The sequence below is a fragment of the Hypomesus nipponensis genome, chromosome 24, assembly GCF_054491055.1.
Source record: "Hypomesus nipponensis isolate SF chromosome 24, ASM5449105v1, whole genome shotgun sequence".
Classification (NCBI taxonomy): domain Eukaryota; kingdom Metazoa; phylum Chordata; class Actinopteri; order Osmeriformes; family Osmeridae; genus Hypomesus; species Hypomesus nipponensis.
In genome coordinates, this window is record NC_140384.1 from 8,088,065 (window position 1) to 8,111,697 (window position 23,633).

At 51.1% G+C, this 23,633-nt stretch overlaps 1 protein-coding gene across 3 annotated transcripts; it reads left to right on the top strand.

The window, feature by feature from the left end:
- Positions 1 to 1,186: 1,186 nt before the first annotated feature.
- Positions 1,187 to 23,063, top strand: acacb (acetyl-CoA carboxylase beta). Of its 3 annotated transcripts, none has more exons than XM_084690431.1 (54): positions 1,187 to 1,368; positions 2,138 to 2,189; positions 2,608 to 3,202; positions 5,921 to 6,053; positions 6,397 to 6,535; positions 6,706 to 6,815; positions 6,908 to 6,989; positions 7,659 to 7,757; positions 8,071 to 8,180; positions 8,400 to 8,510; positions 8,634 to 8,843; positions 9,001 to 9,171; positions 9,359 to 9,520; positions 9,620 to 9,783; positions 9,877 to 10,027; positions 10,137 to 10,240; positions 10,364 to 10,445; positions 10,549 to 10,694; positions 10,837 to 10,987; positions 11,090 to 11,224; positions 11,460 to 11,606; positions 11,855 to 12,043; positions 12,233 to 12,333; positions 12,429 to 12,517; positions 12,666 to 12,790; positions 12,899 to 13,012; positions 13,250 to 13,363; positions 13,450 to 13,539; positions 13,619 to 13,737; positions 14,017 to 14,058; positions 15,433 to 15,571; positions 16,093 to 16,200; positions 16,549 to 16,605; positions 16,725 to 16,766; positions 16,847 to 17,062; positions 17,281 to 17,436; positions 17,779 to 17,979; positions 18,071 to 18,226; positions 18,383 to 18,505; positions 18,764 to 19,033; positions 19,143 to 19,240; positions 19,331 to 19,451; positions 19,583 to 19,693; positions 19,831 to 19,974; positions 20,087 to 20,207; positions 20,327 to 20,423; positions 20,613 to 20,709; positions 20,818 to 20,953; positions 21,106 to 21,283; positions 21,493 to 21,605; positions 21,840 to 22,033; positions 22,168 to 22,338; positions 22,481 to 22,617; positions 22,781 to 23,063. In XM_084690431.1, the coding sequence occupies exons 3-54, from the start codon at positions 2,631 to 2,633 to the stop codon at positions 22,935 to 22,937; spliced, it is 7,305 nt and encodes a 2,434-aa protein (XP_084546557.1). In that variant the 5' UTR covers positions 1,187 to 1,368; positions 2,138 to 2,189; positions 2,608 to 2,630; the 3' UTR covers positions 22,938 to 23,063. The 3 variants fall into 3 exon arrangements, with proteins under 3 accessions (XP_084546557.1, XP_084546558.1, XP_084546559.1); XM_084690432.1 differs by lacking the exon at positions 14,017 to 14,058 and adding an exon at positions 14,707 to 14,730 and having other exon boundaries at positions 1,188 to 1,368; XM_084690433.1 differs by lacking the exon at positions 14,017 to 14,058 and having other exon boundaries at positions 1,188 to 1,368.
- Positions 23,064 to 23,633: the final 570 nt, after the last annotated feature.

A 23,633-nucleotide genomic window follows, 5' to 3' on the forward strand; every position in this document is an offset into this window, starting at 1 on the left:
GATGACTCTAAATCAGATAGAATGGCTCCAGATTAGTGTGAATCGATGAAATAACTACCCCAAACCATCTTTCGAAATTCTTAAAAAATAATTTTATTTTTGGTGGGTTACACATTCTGGCCGTCAGAAATGGTGAACAATCTCAAAACTGTATTTTGAAGTTTTGTCTCCTTTTTTTCAGAAGTTACAGTGGGGTCACACATTCCGACGGCTGTTATTTATAATAAAGTTTTTTTTTACGATTTTAAAAAAATTTTAATATCTGATAATAGCATGAAATCCTCGCTAATGCTCACTCAATTGAAAAGGTAGGCTAAAGAGTGTGGAAGTAGGCTAGATATCATTAGAATAATCTGATCTGATTATTTTGAATCTGAATGATCTGATCTTAATATTTGAGATTTTTCAACACAATTTTGAAAAAATTATCAAGATTAGCGAGGATTTCATGCTATTTTCAGAGATTTGCAATTTTTATTATAAAAAAAGTAATTTAAAAAGCAAAGTGTGTGGAAGTAGGTCAGACTTTATTGGAGTAATCTAGTGTATATTTGAGATTTTTGGACACAAGTTTAAAAAAGGTAGGCCTATGAACATTTGGGAGGAGTAACTATCTTAATAGATTTGCAATTTTCTATCATTTAGTTTGAAACGTTATTGAAAAAGTAAAGGCTGTGGAATATAGACATTGTTAGGATAGGCCTACTCTGGTGTCTGTTTGAGGTTTTATATTAATACAAATATTTATAAGGTTATCATTTTTCATAATTGTATAGGTAGTTTAAACACGGTCCCTAACGTGATGCCGCAAACAAGGGCTTTTATTTTCGTACTTTGATCATCCTGTTGTTCTTTTGACTGCTGCTCTTGCCTTCTCTCAATTCTTGATTTATCAATTTAGCCTACGCTATTTTATTTTCGCCTCGAAATTAATTCGTCTAGTGTAGCATAAATTGATATTCTGAAAGCTTTTGACTTGTGCCATTTGTAAGTCCATATACTTAGTGCGCTTGCTTTCAGGTAGGTTTGCAAAAGCTGAAATGGTCGACTGAGCAGAGCACCATCGTGATATGACAGCTTCGGTATGTGCATTCAGAATCATAACTATGGTAACTAAGGCGAACCCGGAAATCACATAATTTTTACTTTCTTGTGATGACGTGCTCTGTGTGTACATCTTGCAACTTCAGAATTATCTATGAAATCTTTGTTTGCTAAGCAATTTAGTAACTAGTTCAAGTTGGTTGCGTCTGTAGCAACTTACAATGTGCCTAACTTTGACTCCACTGCGGGCTGCTCTCACTCAGATCTACTAGTGGAGGTGCACTGTTATTTACTGGAAGGAGACCAGTGCCAAAGACTGCTAAGGTTTGCTTGAGCTATCTACTAGCTGATGTAATTCGCAAATACACTTATTTTTAGTACAAGCTGGCTTGTGCATGAAAGCGAGACTAGACATGCATGATGTTAAACTACAATTTTGAACCTTGAAAATATTGGTAGCCACCCTATGCGACCAGCTAGCTAACATGTTGCTTTCAGCTGTTGTTATCCCTCAGGGTTTTTGCCCCAGACTCGAATTTCTAGAGAACTTGTGAAGAAGAATTTGTTTATTGTTTGTAATCATGAATTAATAAACATGACACTACATCTATTAGGCGTCTAAATGCTACATTTGTTAGTGGACTTCCCACCATTTTGAGAAGTTTAGTCGGTTCTTAACAAATTCAGTGTACCGCGGATGTATGTTGGTTTATATGCAACACTGTATCTTGTATTGTGTATACTTGTACTGTATCTTGATAAGAACTGCAATAAGGAAGACTACAGTTTTAGACAATGCCACTATATTAGCATCAGCATCAGACGTGTTTGAAAAAATGTACACCTCTTGAGTTTATTCACTCTCAAGAAGGTCACCGGACTAGCTCCATAGACACTTGTTTTTTGACCGTATACGAATTAGACGCATACCAATATAGGTTATATTGTTTTTAACACATAATGTATGGTGTTTTCCGCACAGTTTGTTTGATTCTAACAGATATGTTGTTTGTTTTCCTGTGTTGCTTGTCCTCTCCCCCTCCCCTCTTGGTGCCGATACTGATGACCTTTACTCTATATGGGACGAAAGCAGCTGGGCTCCTGTGAAGCACACAGTCTCTTTCGGCAGCTGCCACTGTTTACTGGTCTGTAGTGAAATAATTCTAACCGGTTTCACCTTATTTGTAATATTATTGGCAGGGCTTGCCTTGGCACATGACTGTATCTGGGCTAGACTAATCATGGAAATGCTAAGAGTTATTAGGACTATTAAATAGTCTTGGCTGCTGATGACTGTTTGTGACAGTTACCATAGATCCTAGATCTAATTACCCTAAGCCTTGACCTTATCTAGAGGGACAAGATTTCTCAACTTTGAAAGGTCAGAGGAACCTACCTAGTCTACAGTCTCCTAATCAGAGTTCAGTTGTTGTTTTTCACATAAATGCTAACATTTCTCACAGGATATGCTTTCTTTGCTATGTTAAGCTAAATAATAGGTTTATTGTTTTTCGATTTTAATCCACTTAAAGCATTTTTTTTTTCTCCGTTGGTTTGGGACAGCTGTCACAAGAGGATGACGTTGAATGCTGCAATTTCTCTTTGCGATATTAAACTTTCTGATTCCATGGTTGCTGTGGCGGGTTGGTAACACCAAGCTGATGCCACTGAAGGAGGAGGAGTCTCATCCTGGCTGTAGAACCCCTGCAGAACAGGACATGCAGCGTGATGAAGCCACACACTCTCCTGCTGACGCAGAACATTCCACGGCCACGGTTCCGGCAGCTTCCTCAACCGCGGGTGAGGAGAAAGCTGTCCTGACCCACAGGGCCACGGCACGCTCCACGTCCACACCAGCGGAGCCCCAGCCTGGAGCCACCTCGTCCAAAATGCAGCCCGATCGGAAGCACACGTCTCAGCCGCTGACGTCAGCCAAGACCCATGCTGGCAGCAGAGCGAGCAGGCCCAAGTTCAGCTCAGACGCTGCGGGTAGAGCTCGCCTCAAGTTCATCCTCGGAGCTTCAGAGGACAATTCTTCAGATGATGAGTCTCCGGTCGGTAGGCCGAAACCTCCCAGTGGCCTGTCCGACCCGATGCCACCCCCACAGTTTGTCCCCCCACAGAAAGGTCCATCAGCCACACCCTCCACTGGCATGAGGTGAGTACAGGGCATGTTGTTCTGTGTGCTTTTGAGCATAAAAATCAAGATGATAAAGCATATCCAAGACATGAGTATGTATTATGATTTTATTCTCAGAGGATTTTGTGAAATCTGCTCTGAACTTCATAGCAACCTCGTCATTACACCGCTCCAAATCTGAGCTAATCACTGTTCAAACCAAATATATAATTGACGAGTGAGGGTGGGGTGACATTACTCTGTAGTGTCAGTAGAGAGTGCTGTTGCTCAACAATCAGGGTATAGGCCCGACTCAACATTTATCTTCCTGCTTCCACGTGCTCTCTCTCCATGACCAGCGTGTGATCACCTGACCAGTGCGTGCTGACCTGCGTTATTGGTCGCATGCCATTTGTGTCTGCACTATAATTGGAACAAGTGTCTTTCCGAGTTTGACTTTGAAAACAGTGGACCGAGGCCAGGGTGCCACAATATATTGTACATGTGAACAGACAACCTCCCCTGTAAACCTTCACCTGACAGTTTAGAGTACAGTTGCGTCTGGCAGGCAAAGAGGGATTGAAGCTTGCCCCGCTGGTCTGTCTAGCTCAGTATTGATTCGTAGCACTAAGGATAGCTCAGGCAGCTGGTCAGCTGATCAGATCACCCAAATTGTTTGATTTAATCGGGCCAGTGTTCATTGCTGGGGATGGATGAATGATCCCTCAGTTGAGCATTAGCTTGTCTGTTCACTTGTTCAATGGCCTCGGAAGAAGCGTTTGTGAGGGAGAGAGGTAAGAGAACTCAAAGCTGCTGTTGTTGTTGTGCCTCTCTAACCTTGTGAAGTAGACAGCTGTCGCAGGCAGTACTGGTGAAGTGGCTTGCAGGCTATGCCCAGCATGTGTGCAAGCTACTTTCTGCAAGGAACATGGACAGTTTTAATTCAATGCTGAGGATTACTGAGGATTTGTTAGTTTTGTTTGGATTTTCTTGTTGCATAGATTGCGACAAGTCTTTGAATTCTTCCATATAGCTTAAAAAAAAAACACTCGCAGTTTGTGAGTGTTTCTTGTCAAACCAAAGTTGATCAAGGAGTCATATTACAGCCTGTACTCCCCTGGCCTTCATATGGGTCTGGGAGAGATGTTTTGGTGTGTGAGTGGGAGGGTGGAGGGGAGGGGCTTCTCAGAGAAAGGGACTGGCGGAGGTCGCATTGTTTTGGTCTTGAGTTTCAACAGAGCGATCCCACACATCTCAAATTTGTCTCATAATCTGCTATGGAGGGAGAGGCCAAGCAAAGCCTCAACTGGTTTCAGTGTCTGAAAAGGTTAGTCCCCGATAAGACCGTTGACACCAATCAATAGACGACCTCCCCTTCTGTATTTATTACTGGAATGTTTAAGACACAGCAGTCTTCTTGTTTTTAGTGTGTGTTTTTAACGGATAGCAGGCTGGTGGTTAGCATGTTTATATTGGAAAGTTATTGTCGTTTGACGTTAAGATTGCCTGCACATTGTGAGGGGAGAACTAGGAACCAGGTTGTTGTTATGTAACTGTTTCTGTACAGAGGCTGGGCACATGTGCATGTTTGGGTATGCCAGTCAAATAACTTCCCATATCCTCATTCTTTCTCCGACCAGAGAGCCAAGGGTCCTACCCTAGCAACTCCTCCTCCAAAACTACAGTCACAGTTTCCAAGCTGATATCCTAACTTTATTTGACATCGGAAGATTTGGATTTCCCTTCACTTCAAGAGCACCTCTTTGTTTTGCTCAGGGGTGCTTCAGTTAGGCTAGTCGGAATGACTTGCGCCTCATGACTGAAAAAGGGAATATTGGATCTGTTATCTGTAGGCACGCACTATAATGAGGAAATGCTTATGCAAGCCTTTTTAACATGGAAGTGACATGTTTCCTTGTAATCCTATCCCAGTCTGACTGTTCTGTTATCACTTACATTTAAGTGATCTATTTTTAAGTTATCTATTCACTGTTGTCTGTACCATATACAGGATTAGGAAATAGACCCAACTTCATGAATTTCACCACGGAATAGACAAATGTAGGTCTATATATAGATCTTATATTGATACTGCAGCAAATAGGGCTAAAACTAGACTATTAGTTATGAAATCACGTCAGCACAGGAACGTTTGTTAGCAATAGCACTAGTTCTTTCCATGAGTTGGGTGTTTCCTGGTTTGACGTAATTAAACTTGTAGCACACTGTCTTCCCTTGAATGGGTTAAAGGCCTGCATGAATGTTTATTTCCCCTGATAACAAATTAACCTTTGATTGGCTGTGGTCTGCTGAACATTTACAGCGTACAGTACGAGTCCAGATAACGTCAACACCTTTATAAAATAGCTGTCACCGTTTACTTTAGTTTGGTTTTTCTCACACGAGAGAGGGGTTGACTTATGTCGAAGATGAGTGTTGTAAAGTTTTATTTTGGGGGTGAACAACTGGATTGAGGCTGTAACATCTATGGAGCCTGCACATTGGCTGCAGTTTAGGTTCATTAAAAGAGGAAACAGCAGCACTGGAAATCAGTGAAGGTTTGTGACTTTCGGATTAGTTATCTGCCTTCAGGTATAGGGGAATCCCCTCCTAGGTTACATAGGCTTGCTCTTTTCTCCAAAACAGATACATGGCAGTTTGAAGATGAGGCAGACATTATAGACTAAATAAAACCTAACATTTGATAAGACTGTCGCTGAGGTACAGCTTGATAATAACAGTTTTTCCCCTCTGCAGGCCAAGTATGTCTGGCCCTCACTTGGTGAAGAAAGGACGTGAACACAGGAAAATGGACGTGCACAGGGACTTTACGGTGGCCTCGCCAGCTGAGTTTGTCACCCGCTTTGGTGGAAACCGAGTCATAGATAAGGTAAGACGTCCCTTTCTGTCTGCAAGAGCCATTTTCAGCGTGTCCAAGAAAAAAACGAAACAAAAATCTGTACCTCTTTTTTTTTTCCCTGGTTGAGAGAGACAGGGTGGGTTTCAGGGATGTAGATTTTCAGGAATTTCCTGACGATGTTTCTGAACATAGGCCCAATTATAATGTGTTATTCCACTGCCATGCCCAAATGGACTGTTAGATGATGGGCCTAACTGATCAAATTACTGCCGATTAGGCTGATAAAAATGACACAGAAAAGCTATTTTGAACGTCTTTTTTTGTTGTTGTGATTTTTACAGATTTCTTTACTTTTATTTTCTCCTATATCTAGGTGCTGATAGCTAATAATGGCATAGCTGCGGTCAAATGCATGCGTTCCATACGCCGTTGGGCCTACGAAATGTTCCGGAATGAGAGGACCATCCGTTTTGTTGTCATGGTTACACCCGAAGACTTGAAGGCCAATGCAGGTCAACACTCCTCCCTTTTTCCTCATTGCACTGATAAGCTAGAACCACGACGATAAGGAAACACTTTAAACGCTGAATAAGTCAGCTGGGTAATATTTAAAAGACTGTTTAATATGTACAGATCACTTCCTCTGAACTGAGCTTCATAACACCTGTTTTTTTTTGTGTAGAATACATCAAAATGGCGGACCACTACGTACCTGTACCTGGCGGAGCGAATAACAACAACTATGCTAACGTGGAACTGATCGTGGACATCGCCAAGAGGATCCCAGTACAGGTGGTTCAGTCACCCCCAACACCACAAGACTGGATACCATCTGAGTGGAGTTGGTTGTGCTTGACCTTGTGAAATCATCCTGTATTTTCTAGGCTGTCTGGGCCGGCTGGGGGCACGCTTCTGAGAATCCTAAACTTCCCGAACTCTTGAACAAGTCAGGAATATCATTTCTAGGTAGGACCTCATCCTCTTCCAGACTGCTTGGAACTGCTTGTTCTACATTGGGAGCTGCGTGTGTGTGTGTTGCCCTGCCTTTGACGTGCACGGGCCTCTCTGACGTGCACGGACCTCTGACGTCCACGGACCTCTAACGTGCACGGGCCTCTCTAACATGCACGGGCCTCTCTGACGTGCACGGGCCTCTCTAACGTGCACGGGCCTCTCTGACGTGCACGGGCCTCTCTGACGTGCACGGGCCTCTCTAACATGCACGGACCTCTAACGTGCACGGGCCTCTCTAACGTGCACGGGCCTCTCTGACGTGCATGGACCTCTGACGTCCACGGACCTCTGACGTCCACGGACCTCTAACGTGCACGGGCCTCTCTGACGTGCACGGGCCTCTCTAACATGCACGGGCCTCTCTAACATGCACGGGCCTCTCTGACGTGCACGGGCCTCTCTAACGTGCACGGGCCTCTCTGACGTGCACGGGCCTCTCTGACGTGCATGGACCTCTGACGTCCACGGACCTCTGACGTCCACGGACCTCTAACGTGCACGGGCCTCTCTGACGTGCACGGGCCTCTCTAACATGCACGGGCCTCTCTGACGTGCACGGGCCTCTCTAACGTGCACGGGCCTCTCTGACGTGCTCGGGCCTCTCTGCTCTGTGTGCTCCAGGGCCGTCCAGTAAGGCCATGTGGGCGCTGGGAGATAAGGTGGCGTCCTCCATAGTGGCCCAGACTGCAGACATCCCAACTCTCCCCTGGACTGGCTCAGGTGACCCCCCCTCCCTTCCCTTCCCTTCCCCCCCCTCCCCTCCCCCTGGAAACACAGGGACAAATCATAGACTGTGTCTTTGTGTGTCGGGCGTTACCTAGGTGATTCTTGTGGTGTTAGAATTCGAAAAGGTGCGTGTTACATAGACATGCAGATTTTGTTTATCAGTGTTCTTGAAAAGAAAGCAAGTAAAAAAAAAAACAGGTGAAATAAATATATTTGAAAAGTATGAACCGATTCTCGTGTGTATCAAGTTGTCTTGGTGTCAGTGTTGGTCCCCTGTTCTCTGACCTGGGTGTGTGTGTGGCTGCAGGTCTGAAGGTTGACTGGTGCGAGGAGGACCAGAGTTTCGGTCATGTCATCAGCGTGCCGCCAGAGGTCTATGTGCACGGTTGCGTGCGTGACGTCGACGAAGGGCTGGAGGTAGGCATTTCAACAACTTCCTAAGGATAGGCGCGCTCTGCTTCCACGCTTGACATGCGTCTGTCATCCTCATAAACTGGTCAAAAGTACTCTTGAGAGTGCATTTTTTTTCTACTTTAAGGCATTTCAACAACCCCACCATCAGTCTTCTCTTCCCAGTTTGATAACAATACTGGTCTGCCCTGGAGCACAAAATAATTGTGTTTTTTGTTGTTGTAGGGGGCGGAGAAGATCGGCTACCCCGTGGTAATAAAGGCCTCAGAAGGAGGAGGAGGAAAGGGCATTCGCAAAGTGGACTGTGCCGACAACTTTGCCAGCTTCTTCAGACAGGTGAGTCCAGTCCACCTCACCAGGGGTCTTTCTACGTACCTGCACTTCAGTACAGGGTGCCAGGGGCCCCAGGGGCCCCAGGGGCCACAGGCCTCACCCCGACCGCCCCTCTCTCCTCCCCAGGTCCAGGCAGAGATGCCCGGCTCGCCCATCTTCATCATGCAGCTGGCGCAGCACGCCCGCCACCTGGAGGTCCAGATCCTGGCCGACCAGTACGGCAACGCCATCTCCATGTTCGGCCGCGACTGCTCCATCCAGAGGAGGCACCAGAAGATCATCGAGGAAGCTCCGGCCACCATAGCCTCCTCCGCCACCTTCGAACAGATGGAGCGGGTAAAGAAAGGAGGGGGGGGGGGGGTTCAAGTCATGCAGGGTTACTGGCATCGCTGCCTGCTGATATTTAACCTGACTCACCCGTGAAGGGGTTGTATACGTCCTGGTTTCCCACGGTTGTGGTGAGTGAACCGCCTGTCCGTCCTCTCTGTGGTAGCACGCGGTGCGGATGGCCAAGATGGTTGGCTACGTGAGCGCGGGCACGGTGGAGTATCTCTTCTCTGACGACGGCAGCTTCAACTTCCTGGAGCTCAACCCCCGCCTACAGGTGGAACACCCCTGCACCGAGATGATCGGAGACGTCAACCTGCCCGCCGCCCAGCTCCAGGTAGGCCACGCCCACCAGGCTCGCCCACCAGGCTCGAGTAGGATTCACACTGAAGGGTTCAAATCCCCAAATCCTTCGTTTGGACCAGGGCCTAGGGCCAGGGTTGCGATGGGCTGTTCTGGAAGGTTCAATAACACGTGAGATAGCTCCACATCTTCTTCCACTGACTGTGTTTCATCCCTGGTAGATTGCCATGGGCATCCCCCTACACAGGATCAAGGACATCCGCTTGCTGTATGGGGAGGCCCCCTGGGGGGACACCACCATCAACTTCGAGGCTCCTGAGTTCCCTCCGAGCCCCCGAGGCCACGTCATCGCAGCCCGCATAACCAGCGAGAACCCAGACGAGGTGGGCTGGAACCCTAACCCAGACATTCATGGGAAATCCTCGACTCTGCGGGTTCCAAACCTCTGACCTCCGACCCCGTGTCTCTCTCTCTCCCGCCAGGGCTTCAAACCCAGCTCGGGGACGGTGCAGGAGCTGAACTTCCGCAGCAGCAAGAACGTGTGGGGCTACTTCAGCGTGGGGGCCACGGGGGGCCTGCACGAGTTTGCCGACTCCCAGTTCGGGCACTGCTTCTCCTGGGGGGAGAACAGAGAGGAGGCCATCTCGTAAGCTCTCTCTCTGGTCCTCCACACGGACACCTACTGTTTATCTGAGTCAGCTACGGGGTTATAGGTTGGGATATTTCCCTGTGTGTGTAGGAACATGGTGGTGGCCATGAAGGAGCTGTCTATCAGAGGAGACTTCAGGACCACTGTGGAGTACCTCATCAAGCTGCTAGAAACGGAGAGCTTCAGGAACAACGACATCGACACCGGCTGGCTGGATCACCTCATAGCTGACAAAGTGCAGGTACTGTAGGGCTACGCCTTTTAAAAGGCAGATCTTTGAGAAAGTGTCTCTACGCTGATAGCTGTCGGGAATCGGGAGACCGTGGTTTCATCTTGTGTTCTCTGTGAAGGCCGAGAGGCCTGACACCATGTTGGGCATTGTGTGCGGCTCTCTACACGTGGCCGACTCCAGCTTCAGGAAGAGCATGTCGGACTTCCTGCACTCTCTTGAAAGGTCAGGACACCACCTGACCTCTGGACACCACCTGACCTCTGGCCGACGTTGTTATCGTCCACTCTTGCTGATTTAGTGTTGTGGTCGTTTTGTGAACGCGGTGTGTGACGTGTTCACCTGCAGGGGCCAGGTGCTTCCCGCCGCCAGCCTGCTCAACACCGTCGACCTGGATCTCATAAACGAGGGGGTCAAATACTCCCTGAAGGTATGGTGACTTTTGACCTCTCCGCCTCCTCCGTTCTCTGTCCCCGTTCCCCTAAGCTCTCGTTTGCCATCGGCCCGTCCCCTCACGACTGTCGATCCCCCAGGTTGCCCGCCAGTCCCCCACCACGTACGTCGTCCTGATGAACAACTCGGACATCGAGATCGACGTCCACCGGCTGAGCGATGGAGGCCTCCTGCTCTCCTACAACGGCAGCAGCTACACCACCTACATGAAGGAGGAGGTGGACAGGTGAGAGGTTCCGCCCCCCCCCCCCCACTGGACTGGAACGTTCCGGATGTTTGTTTTTTTTTGACAGGCCGAGTGAAATGTTCTAGTCCCGCGAGGTCACCGGATTGTGCCCTTGTCTGCCTGTTTCTCCCGGTCGCCGTAGCTACCGCGTCACGGTCGGCAACAAGACGTGTATGTTTGAGAAAGAGAAGGACCCCACGGTGCTGAGATCGCCCTCTGCTGGAAAGCTTCTGCAGTACATCGTGGAGGACGGGGGCCATATCTGCGCTGGACAGCCCTACGCAGAGATCGAGGTTAGTCACCTGGCCTGCTGATGTCCCGTCTCTCAACTTGGGACGTGGTTTTTAGCGGGGCGAGTGCCAGCTCTTCTGATTCTCCCCGTGCTCCGACGGCAGGTGATGAAGATGGTCATGACCCTGACTGTGGAGCAGTCCGGCTGCATTCACTGCATCAAGAGACCCGGGGCGGTTCTGGACCCAGGCTGTGTGGTGGCCAGGATGGAGCTGGACGACCCCAGCAGCATCCACCCGGTAAGCCCTCCCACTCACACACTACCTACTGGTGTCTAACCGCTTGTAGATACCTACAACATCAGGACTGACTCTCTGTCTGTCTCTCTTTCTCTCGCTATGTCTCTCTCTCTCTGTCTCTCTCTGTCTGTCTCTGTGAATGTCTCTCTCTATGTATCTCTCTATGTCTCTATTTCTCTCTCTGTCTCTCTGTCTGTCTCTGTCTCTCTTTCTCTGTGTGTGTGTCCTGATGCAGGTGAAGCTGAACGTAGACTCCCTGCCGGCCCAGCAGCCTCTGCCCATCGTGGGGGAGAAGCTCCATCAAGTGTTCCACAGTATCCTGGAGAACCTGGTCAAGGTCATGGACGGATACTGTCTCATGGAGCCCTACTTCAGCAACAAGGTGGGGAATAGTTCAGGTTCAAATCCCCCTCGCTTAGGATGAATGTGTCTGATAAGTGAACACATAACAGTGCAGAGTGAAGGCCCGGACCTTCAAAACAACACTCAATATGGTGACCACAACATAGGATTACCAGGCAGTGGGCCTGGAGGTCCGAGGTTTAAATCCCCCCCCCATTCGTCGCTTTCGACCAAGTCGTCGGCGAGCCTCCTTTCAGGGCGTGTCTGTGCCGTTGTTCCCGTGTGCAGGTGAAGACGTGGGTGTGGACGCTGATGAGGACCCTGCGCGACCCCTCCCTGCCCCTACTGGAGCTGCAGGAGATTATGACAAGCGTGGCCGGACGCCTCCCCCCCGCCGTGGAGAAGGCCATCCGCAAGGTCATGGCCCAGTACGCCAGCAACATCACCTCCGTGCTCTGCCAGTTCCCCAGCCAGAGGGTGAGTCACTGGCCCGCACCGTGAGCCGCACCGCGAGCCTTGCCGCGCTGCCGTGGGTTACAAGGGCGCTTCTGGGTGGAATCGTCATTTAGATATGGGAATAACACCAGCTGAATCTCTCTGTCTCTCTCTCTGTCTCTCTCTGCCTCTTCTGTCTCTCTCTCTCTCTCTCCCCTTCTTGTGCTTCAGATCGCTAACGTCCTGGACAGCCATGCGGCCACGCTCCAGAGGAAAGCCGACCGGGAGGTGTTCTTCATGAACACCCAGAGCATCGTCCAGCTGGTGCAGAGGTCCGAGCGCAGCACAGGAGCCTGCTCTAAGTCCCGCCCTGCCCGCCTGCTCATTGGTCCAGGGTGAAGGCTCACTGGTTGGCTTGTTTCCACAGGTACCGCAGTGGAATCCGGGGATACATGAAGTCTGTGGTTCTGGACCTGCTAAAGAGGTACCTGCAGGTGGAGATGCAGTTCCAGCAAGGTGATTTAGTGTGACGTTTGAATGAGGGTCAACAGTACTCATTTACAGGACTAACGGTAGTGGGAGTTACCAAATGGTTAAATTGTCAAATGTAAACGTATCTGATGTAGTGTGTGACCCTGCCTGGCATTCTCTCGTCCCTGGACAGCTCACTATGACAAGTGTGTGATCAACCTGAGGGAACAGTACAAGCCCGACATGACTCCTGTGCTGGAGTTCATCTTCTCCCACGCTCAGGTTGCCAAGAAGAACATCCTGGTCACCATGCTCATCGTAAGACTCCAGGGAGACAAACACACACATACACACACAGACAGACACACACACAGAGTGGTCCAGTGTCTCACCATGCTGTGTGTGTGTGTGTGTGTGTGTGTGCAGGACCAGCTGTGTGGAAGAGACCCCACCCTGGCAGACGAGCTGATGGTCATCTTGAACGAGCTGACTCAGCTCAGCAGGATGGAGAACTCCAAGGTGGCACTGCGTGCTAGACAGGTGAGACCAGAGACAGGTCCAACAGACCTGAGACTGACAGACAGGTGAGACCAGAGACAGGTGAGACCTGAGACAGACAGGTGAGATCACCTGAGACAGAGAGACAGGTGAGAGACACATGGGACCTTCAAATAGCTAAAGCAGAATAGCTGGAGTTCCCCTCGTCGTAGTTTAGTCTGTAACATGTTCAGCCAGTGACGAGACATTATTATAAAAGAATATTGATTGATTTTCCAGGTCCTGATCGCCTCCCACCTGCCATCCTATGAGCTGAGGCACAACCAGGTGGAGTCCATCTTCCTGTCGGCCATCGACATGTACGGACACCAGTTCTGCCCTGAAAACCTCAAGGTGACGCTTCTTGATACAGGCTTGGATATACGGTGAAAAAATCGTTGTCTGGAAAACCGACGGTTAAAACTTCTTTGAATCTCCAGAAACTCATCCTATCCGAGACCTCCATCTTCGACGTGTTGCCCAACTTCTTCTACCACTCCAATCGAGTAGTGTGCATGGCTGCCCTGGAGGTGAGCCCAGTGAACCACCCAGCTTGCCCAGGCTCGAGGTCTCTTCACCCTGCTACCCCGCCTCCTCTCTCTCCTCCAGGTGTACGTGCGGAGGGGTTACATCGCGTACGAGCTCAACAGCCTCCAGCACCACCAGCTGCACAACGGCACGTGTGCCGTGGACTTCCAGTTCATGCTGCCCTCGTCGCATCCTAACAGGTAAGGCGGCACGCCGCGGCACCTCCACAGCACAGCGGCTAGACACACAGACAACCACACCCACGGACCTCGTACACTGTCCAACCACACCCACGGACCTCGTACACTGTCCAACCACGCCCACTGACCTCTATGTTAGACGCTTTCATCACGCTCCTCAACCATGACATATAAATCAATATGTTACTGTGTATCAAATTCTGCCCATACGGTTAGTCTGGCCAATCTAATTGACTTGCTCCTGTTCCCCCCCCCTCCCCCATGTTTTCCAACCACAAGTGGCCAAATCACCAGAGTGACTCCCTCCACCAAAAAAGACACGTAAAACACTCTGCCTACTCAGCATTCCTCTCTGGGGAGATTTGACTGTTGTTCATGGAGATCACTAATAAGGCCTGTAACCCTGGTTACGGTGCAGTGGGCTTCCTCCTGTCCCTGCGGTGACTCCCCCCCCCCCCCCTCCTAACCCCAACCTCCATTGCGGTTTTCAGCACCATGTAACACAGGTCATCGCTAGTCCAGATAATTTTTATTCACTTACCTTCATCCAGTTCCTCTTCAAATGGCATAGCTCAGTTTATTCAGACAAGGAAAAGCCCATGTTTACATTTCAGAGCCCCTACGAAGAGGACAACAGGCCTAATTAACCAACAACAGATACAAAGGTCTTAGGAATGAATGAGTACATCTTTTAGTGATAGCTTATCCTTCACGTTTTTATACTGTACTAAACATGCATTACACAATGGATCCCAGTGAATCCCACACTTTGATGTAGTGACACAGTGGACCCTAACAACGGCTAGAGCTGCGTTGGGCTAACGTCTACCGAATGATTTGACCGTTGATCACCGTCGCTAGTGTGCCAAACTAAAGCACTTCACACAGAGCTTCAGCCTAATAGTGATGCAAGGTTGAGGTTGTTAATCCTATGCTAACACTCACCCTCTGTCAATCATCTGATTTCAGAGGGAGCAGCCCTACTCTGAACAGGTAGAGTAAAAGCTCCTCCGCCAGCCCAACGGCCTGGCTCCATGTCTGTCGCAAACTGTAGCAATGCATGCTTGAATGCACCGTGCTGCTTTTCCTCCTGTTGTTCATACCCAACCATACATCTCCTCTGAAGGACTCTTATAACCTGTCCTGGTCTTAATTCCTGCTTTAAAAAAAAATGTATAATGATAGTAATTCATTTTCTTTGTTTTTGGTGCCTTTCTCAACTTTTGTGTACATTTGCTTTTGAGGGGCAGGTGCCTCTTAAAACCACACCCTGGGTATGTTTTTACAAGCATATCGTTTTGTGTGTAGATGTTTGCTAAATATGATTCTATAGAATCGGCTTCCTGTCGTCAGGGGCCGGCTCTATAGATATGATCTGTCCAGTGTCTTTCAATCAAGACACTGGAACAGGACTCGGGTCACTTCCTGTAACGGGAGGAAAAGTGGATATAGATTCGTAACCACGGTAATAATGTCTGTGCGGTGTTTAGCTTTGTGAGCCGACCAGGACCAGTATGCTCATCACCACGGTGTAGTCTACCTCTGTCTGACTCCCACATAGGTTGATGGCTGTTCACTTAAAGTTAAACCCACACTCCCCCCTTCCCTCGGTCCCCTTGGCTGACTGCTTGTCCCCCCGGCCCAGCCTGTCCCCGCGAGTCACTCGTGTGCGTGTGTACATGTTCCCTCCCCCAGGGTGGCGATGCCAGTGAGCAGCGCCGGCCAGTTTGAGATGAAGCGTCAGGACAGCGAGCTGTTCCTGGAGGGGGCGCTCTCCCCCCTGCCAGCGCATGGGGGCCATGGTGGCCTTCCAGTGCTTCGAGGACTTCCAAAGGTGACTTCCCCAGCCTCTGCTATGTGTCCGTGCTGTAGCGGGAGGGCCACCATCTTCGGGGTTAACCCAGGAGAGGCTCCCTTCTGAGGTCTCCTGTCCTTGGTCACTTCTCAGGAACTTCGACGAGGTCCTCACCAGCTTCGCTGAGCCGCTGACAGATAGCCCGATGTTTTCTGAGGCGTGCTCCACCCTCTACGAGGAGGAGAACTGCAGGGTGAGGCTGGGAGGGCCGGGGGGACAGATCATGGGGGTCAGATGGCTGAGCGGTTAGGGAATCGGGCTATTAATCAGAAGGTTGCCGGTTCAATTTCCGGCCGAGCTAAATGAAGTTGTGTCCTTGGGTAAGGCACTTCACCCTACTTTCCTCGGGGGCATGTCCCTGTATTTACTGTAAGTTGCTCTGGATTAGAGCGTCTGCTAAATGATTAAATGTCAATGTTAATCATCGTCTGGTGAACAGTGGTGCATCTGAGCTCCATCACTGCAGAGGGGTCACACTTCCTGTCCTGTGTTCCCTGCAGAACATGAGGGAGAACCCCATCCACATCATTAACATCTCCATCAAGTCTGCTGACACAGAGGATGATGATGCCTTGGTCACTGCCCTCGCTGACTTCACTCAGTCCAAGGTAGGCTCCTCCTGGCTGACTTCACTCAGTCCAAGGTAGGCTCCTCCTGGCTGACTTCACTCAGTCCAAGGTAGGCTCCTCCTGGCTGACTTCACTCAGTCCAAGGTAGGCTCCTCCTGGCTGACTTCACTCAGTCCAAGGTAGGCTCCTCCTGGCTGACTTCACTCAGTCCAAGGTAGGCTCCTCCTGGCTGACTTCACTCAGTCCAAGGTAGTCTCCCTCCTCAGTCCTTGGTGATCTGAGGCCATATTCTGGTTGGTTCTTTTAACAGTGTCAGTCATTCGAGGTAACACATCATAAACTCTGCTGTACACGGGAATGAATATGATGATGTGTTTCTTATTTCAGAAAGCCTTACTCTTTGATTATGGAATCAGAAGGATTACGTTTCTGATTGCACAAAAGGTGAGGCATGAACACTTCTCCTTTTGCTCAAAGTATTTGTACATAATAATCAAACTTAACTTAACAATCAGACTAATAAACAGCTACAATTTCCCTAACTATGTCTCTTTTGTTAACAGAGAGAATTCCCCAAGTATTTCACGTTCAGAGCCAGGGACGGGGTAAGGAAATGACCCGTTTCTGTGACCTCGTCGTGTTTTAAAATGACCTGCAGTCCATCGTCCCTGTTGGTGTGTCTCAGTTCCAGGAAGACCGCATCTACCGGAACTTGGAGCCGGCTCTGGCCTTCCAGCTGGAGCTGAACCGCATGAGGAACTTTCACCTGCAGGCCGTGCCCTGTTCCAACCACAAGATGCACCTGTACCTCGGGGGCGCCCGTGTCCAGGCCGGCGCCGAGGTCACCGACTACCGCTTCTTCATCCGAGCTATCATCCGCCACTCAGACCTCATCACCAAGGTAACCTGGGGGGGGGGGGAGCTCTGGGTTGCTATGAAGATCTAGGGACGCTGGAGAAAGAAGCAGTCTGTCTCCGTTTCTGTGGTGCTTGTCTATTCTGGTTTCCTCCCTGATCGATAAAGTTAATTCGAATAGACATGATTTGACATGATAACAGTGACATCACAGCAGGACAGGAGTGGCGAGTTCTCTGATTGGTTGTCTCCCCACACCTCCAGGAGGCTTCGTTCGAGTACCTGCAGAACGAGGGCGAGCGCCTGCTTCTGGAGGCCATGGACGAGCTGGAGGTGGCCTTCAGCAACACCACCGCCCGCACTGACTGCAACCACATCTTTCTCAACTTCGTCCCCACCGTCATTATGGACCCCTCCAAGGTCAGAGCCCCCCCCCCCTCCCCTCATCCTTTAGCGGAGGGGCGCAAGGAAGCGCGTGTGGCAACGACTCCTCTCCGCCTCCTCACGCCCTGCTCTTTTTCTCTCTCCCCTCTCCCCCTTTCTCCTCTCCTCTCTCTCTCATCTCTCTCTCCCTCTCCCTCTCCTCTCTCTCTCTCTCTCCCTCTCTCTCTCTCTCATCTCTCTCTCCTCCCTCTCTCTCTCTCTCTCTCTCTCTCCCCCCCCCTCTCTCTCTCTCTCTCTCTCTCTCTCTCTCTCTCTCTCTCTCCCCCCCCCCCCCCCCCTCTGTCTCTCTCTCTCTCCCCCCTCTCTCTCACCGGCCAGATCGAGGAGTCGGTGCGCTCCATGGTGATGCGCTACGGCAGCCGCCTGTGGAAGCTGCGGGTGCTGCAGGCCGAGCTGAAGATCAACATCCGTCTGACGCCCACCGGCAGCGCCATCCCCGTCCGCCTCTTCCTCACCAACGAGTCGGGCTACTACCTGGACATCAGCCTCTACAACGAGGTCACCGACCTCGCCGGGCAGGTAAGGGGCTCCGGAACCTTCCACGGAGTGAGGGGGGGACAGGGGAGTGACTGGGATGATCCTGATCTGAGCTGCTGTCCTCTGTGTTTAGATCATGTTCCACTCCTATGGCGACAAGCAGGGCCCTCTGCATGGCATGCTCATCAACACGCCCTACGTGACCAAGGACCTCCTCCAGTCCAAACGCTTCCAGGCCCAGACCCTCGGCACCACCTATGTCTACGACTTCCCCGAGATGTTTAGACAGGTGACTGTGTCTCTCTGTCTCTCTCTCTGTTTCTGTCTCTCTCTGTTTCTATCTGTCTCTCTCTCTGCCTCTCTGTCTCTCTCTCTGTCTCTCTCTCTGTGTGTTGGTGTTAGTTTAAAGGACAGCTGTGTTCCTAACCTGTGCTGTGTGTTGCAGGCTCTGTTCAAGCTGTGGGGCCCAGGCGACAGCTGTCCCAAGGATGTGTTGATGTGTTCTGAGCTGGTGCTGGACCCCCAGGGCCAGCTGGTGCAGATGAACCGTCAACCTGGAGACAACGAGGTCCGTTCAGTACAGTACAACACTCGATGGCAAGGGGGATTAGTATAGCAAAAGGGAATGACTGGAGCTTGGAGATAGATACAGCTTTGGGGTAGAGAGTTAGACTTCAGATCGAGAGGTCTCAGGTTCAAATTCCCCCTGTCTTCTGATTAAATTCATTATTAATAGTCATTATTACACTCTTCTGTTACTGGTGAAGGCCCCAGCAGCAGCTCTCCATGCCTCCCCTAAAGCCCCTGGCGTCCTCCTCTTCCTCAGGTGGGAATGGTGGCCTTCAGGATGAGGATGAAGACCCCAGAGTACCCAGACAGCCGGGACATCATCGTCATCTGCAACGACATCACCTACATGATCGGCTCCTTCGGGCCGGAGGAGGACCAGCTGTTCCTGAAGGCGTCGGAGCTGGCGCGGGCCGAGGGCATACCTCGCATCTACATCTCGGCCAATAGCGGGGCTCGCATCGGCCTGGCCGAGGAGATCCGCCAAATGTTTCAGGTGGCCTGGATCGACCCGGAGGATCCATACAAGGTCAGCTCGGAGGGATCGCGGCGCATGAGCAGCAGTAACGAGGGGTTAACGAGGGTTTAACGAGGGGTTAACGAGGGTGAAATGGTGTCATCCGTTTCCCCCTCCTCAGGGCTTCAAGTACCTTTACCTCAAGCCCCAGGACTACACGCGCATCAGCTCCACCAACGCCGTGCACTGCCACCACGTGGAGGAGGGAGGAGAGTCCAGGTAACCCCCCCTCTAACCTCCCCTAGGAGCCCACGTCATGAAGTCGCACACTGGGTCATGTGACCCGGACTCACCGTCGGTGTCCTGCAGGTACATCATCACCGACATCATCGGGAAGGACGAGGGTCTGGGGGTGGAGAACCTGCGGGGGTCGGGCACCATCGCCGGGGAGACGTCCCAGGCCTACCAGGAGATCGTTACCATCAGCATGGTGACAGAGAGAGCCTACACCTCACACTGCTCCTGGAGGACAAGGGCCCTCTCCGACCCTCTGTACCCCCTGATCTTAGCCCTGTACCCCCTCTGTCCAAGCCCTGTTCTGATCCGTCCTGGTCCTCCTAGGTGACCTGCCGGGCCATCGGTATCGGCGCCTACCTGGTGCGGCTGGGCCAGAGGGTCATTCAGGTGGAGAACTCCCACATCATCCTGACCGGAGCTGGAGCCCTCAACAAGGTCTGCTGGCCTCCCGTCTGAAGCGGTCTGGAACGGCCCCAAACCGTCTCCACGGTCTGCCACCAGCCGTGAGAGGGGGTGGACGACTGGGGGGGTGGATGTGTGTGTTGACGGGGCTGCTGTGTGTGTCTGTGCAGGTCCTGGGGCGGGAAGTGTACACCTCCAACAACCAGCTGGGTGGAGTTCAGATCATGCACAACAACGGCGTCACACACACCACCGTGCCGGACGACTTTGAGGGCGTTTTCACCATCCTGCAGTGGCTGTCCTACCTACCAAAGGTAAACAAACACAACAACAACCAAGCAGTGGATTAACCTGTCTGCTAACGTTAAGTCCCAGACTAAACCCTGAGAAGTCTCTGAAGGACAGCTGTGCTCGTCTTCTCCACAGAACAATAGCTCTCCGGTGCCGATGATGCCACCCAAGGACCCGGTGGAGAGAGAGATCGAGTTCACCCCCACCAAGGCTCCGTACGACCCTCGCTGGATGCTGGCAGGGAGAGCCCATCCTAGTGAGATACCCTGCATGCATCCCAGAGCGCTGGTGATACCTGTGCTGTTTCTTCTACACAGACCCGAGTGTGTGTGTGTGTGTGTGTGTGTGTTAACCGGTGTGTTTGTGTGTGTTAAGCGGTGAAAGGGGCCTGGCAGAGCGGGTTCTTTGACCAGGGCTCGTTCATGGAGATCATGGGGTCCTGGGCCCAGACTGTGGTGGTGGGCAGAGCCAGGTGAGATCCACTGCTCTCCTTCAGAACTTGGAGAAGAGAGAAAGAGTATCACATGTCTGTTTGCTCAAGCTGTCACAGGTGTACCCCAACAGAAAGGACAGTTTAGATGGGGCTTAATATAACCTCAGTATCACTATTGGAGTAGTTCCTGTGGCTACCAGCCCGCAACTCATGTATGACTAACTACAGGTTAGGGGGGATTCCCCTTGGTGTCATCGCCGTGGAAACGCGCACCGTCGAGGTCGCCATCCCAGCAGATCCAGCCAACTTGGACTCAGAGGCCAAAGTGAGTGTCCTCTCCCGTCTGCCTTCATGTCTCAGTAAGGACGAATGAGGCGGTGGTACAGGGTGACCCTGGTGTAAACCCTGCTCCTGGTGACCTCGCTCTCCCCAGCTCATCCAGCAGGCTGGCCAGGTGTGGTTCCCTGACTCGGCCTTCAAAACAGCCCAGGTCATCTGGGACTTCAACCGGGAGAGACTCCCGCTCATGGTGTTCGCCAACTGGAGGGGATTCTCTGGAGGCATGAAGGGTAGGAGACGAAGAAATACAAATAAAATGATTCAATAAAACAAATAATCAAGTTGTCCTAGTTTGAGGTTGATATGATCTCATTAGTTCTTTTTATTTTGTTATTAGTGTCATTTTAATTTTTGAGTTCATTATTATTGCCTTGCTTCCCAGACATGTATGACCAGGTGCTGAAGTTTGGGGCCTACATTGTGGAGGGACTGCGTGAGTTCCGTCAGCCCGTGCTGGTCTACATCCCTCCCTACGCTGAGCTGAGGGGCGGCTCCTGGGTGGTCATCGACCCCACCATCAACCCCCTCTACATGGAGCTCTACGCTGACCGAGAGAGCAGGTCAGACCCCACTTCCTGTCCACTGAACCCCACTTCCTGTCCGCTGAACCCCACTTCCTGTCCGCTGAATCCCACTTCCTGTCCACTGACTTGACCTATGAACGAACCGTGTTCATTTACCTCTCAGACTCTTTCATCCAAAGCGACGTATGGTACAGGGGGGGATTTGAACCTGCGCTCTTCTCCCCTGTCGGGCTGTCTGTGTGCAGGGGCGGCGTGCTGGAGCCGGAAGGGACTGTGGAGATCAAGTTCAGGAGGAAGGACCTGCTGAAGACCATGCGCAGGATCGACTCTGTCTACGGCCGCCTGGCCGAACAGCTCGGTACGAATCCACTCTGACCACGCCCTCCACGGTCATCCTCAGTGTCAACTGGGGAAACCAAACTAGTCATCATCATCATCCCAGTTTATAGTTCAGCTTCCACGGTGTCGTCATCACCACAGTGTAGTCACACTACGCTACACATCATTCATTTAGCAGACGCTTTCACCCTCGTTTCACAGCTAGCATGGTAACCCCTCTTGATACCCCCCCCCCACCCCACCCCCCCATAAGATAACCAAGTGACCCCTCCCCCTCCTGGTGGGCCGGCAGGGACCCCCGAGCTGTCGGAGAAGCAGAGGAGGGATGTGGAGGCCCAGCTGAGGGCCAGGGAGGACTTCCTGCTGCCCATCTACCACCAGGTGGCGGTGCAGTTCGTGGACCTCCACGACACCCCCGGCAGGATGCAGGAGAAGGGGGTCATCACTGTGAGTCCTCCGGGGGCTCTGGATTGGGTTCCTGCTCTTGCTTCTGGATCGCCCATATTCAAAGCGAGTCAGAGGGTCCAAGTTACTAAGCTGACAGTGGTGGTGCTTTCTCTACCTCTCTCTTTCTCCTGCAGGACATCCTGGAGTGGAAGAACGTGCGCAGCTTCTTCTACTGGCGTCTCCGGCGCCTCCTGCTGGAGGACGTGGTGACGAGGGAGATCCTTCAGGCCAACTGTGACCTCGGCAACGGCCACATCCAGTCCATGCTGCGCCGCTGGTTCGTGGAGACGGAGGGCGCCGTCAAGGTGGGCGGACAGCACTACCCAGACCACCAGCCAATAGGAGGGCTAGGATGGGGTCTTCTCTGCTCAAATGAGTCTTGATGGGAAGCGTTTAAGAGATCGAGTGTGTGTCTGTGTGTCTGTGTGTGTGTGTGTGTGTGTCTAGGCCTACCAGTGGGACAATAACCAGGTGGTGGTGGAGTGGCTGGAAAAGCATCTAGCCAACGAGGACGGCACGCGATCAGCCATCCGAGAAAACATCAAGTACCTGAAGAGGGACTACGCCCTGAAACACATCCGCAGGTGTGGACGCACACACACACACACACACACACAATGTACAGATATAGATACACACCCACACCTGGTCTTTGTCCCTCTTTCTCACTCTCCTTATTTGGCCCATTGTTCTAGTAGAACTCGTTGCACAGTCAGTAACACTGTTGGTCGTTCTTCCCTGTCCTAGTCTGGTGGAGTCCAACCCTGAGGTAGCCATGGACTGCATCATCCACATGAGCCAGAGCATCACTCCATCCCAGAGGGCCAAGATCTCACACCTGCTAGCCACCATGGACACCAGCAGCAACGCCAGCAGCAGCAGCAGCAGCAGCAGCAGCAGCTAGACCCTGGAGCCAGGCTCCCTCTGCTCCCTCTGCTGCCTGGGCACCTGGGGGCGAGCGCACAGTGCATGTGCCACTGCCTTCTTTATACCAACAGTAGGTGGGACAATAAAGTCAAATCCAAGAGAAGCGTTTGTTTACCTCTCAGGGCTGGCACCATCACAACAGGCCGCATCCCCGTCATTTCACTCTACATGCTGTGGCGGCTGCCATCTTTGATTTGGAGATTTAGACAAAGCTGTACGTGTGGGGTTTTTTCCCCCCAACACATGGATGCATTTGTGAATTGGACCATGTGCCTTTCAGCTCAACTCTGCCTTTTATTGCCAATGCATACATACTGTATTTGAAACTGGTAGCTTTGGTGTCAGAGAGAATAGAATCGAATTTGTCCAGATTCTTAATTCTGTAGTAAGAGCTCTTTTTTTGATGTATTTGTGTTTTGAAAAGGTAAGTGACACAATATGTGCCAGTACGATGACATGAACCTACGGTTCTCTGAGGGGTGGGATGGTGGGGGGCGGGGGGGGGGAGGGGGGTGGTGAAGCGTGTTTATGCCTCTTACAGGACCTACATTCAACCAAAGACCAGGTACTCTCCTGTGTGGTGTGTAGAATATTCATGACAAAATGCTTGATCCATTTGTCTAGTTGAAGCCAGTTCAGTATATCAGTATTGTGTTTAAATTACGAGATGCAA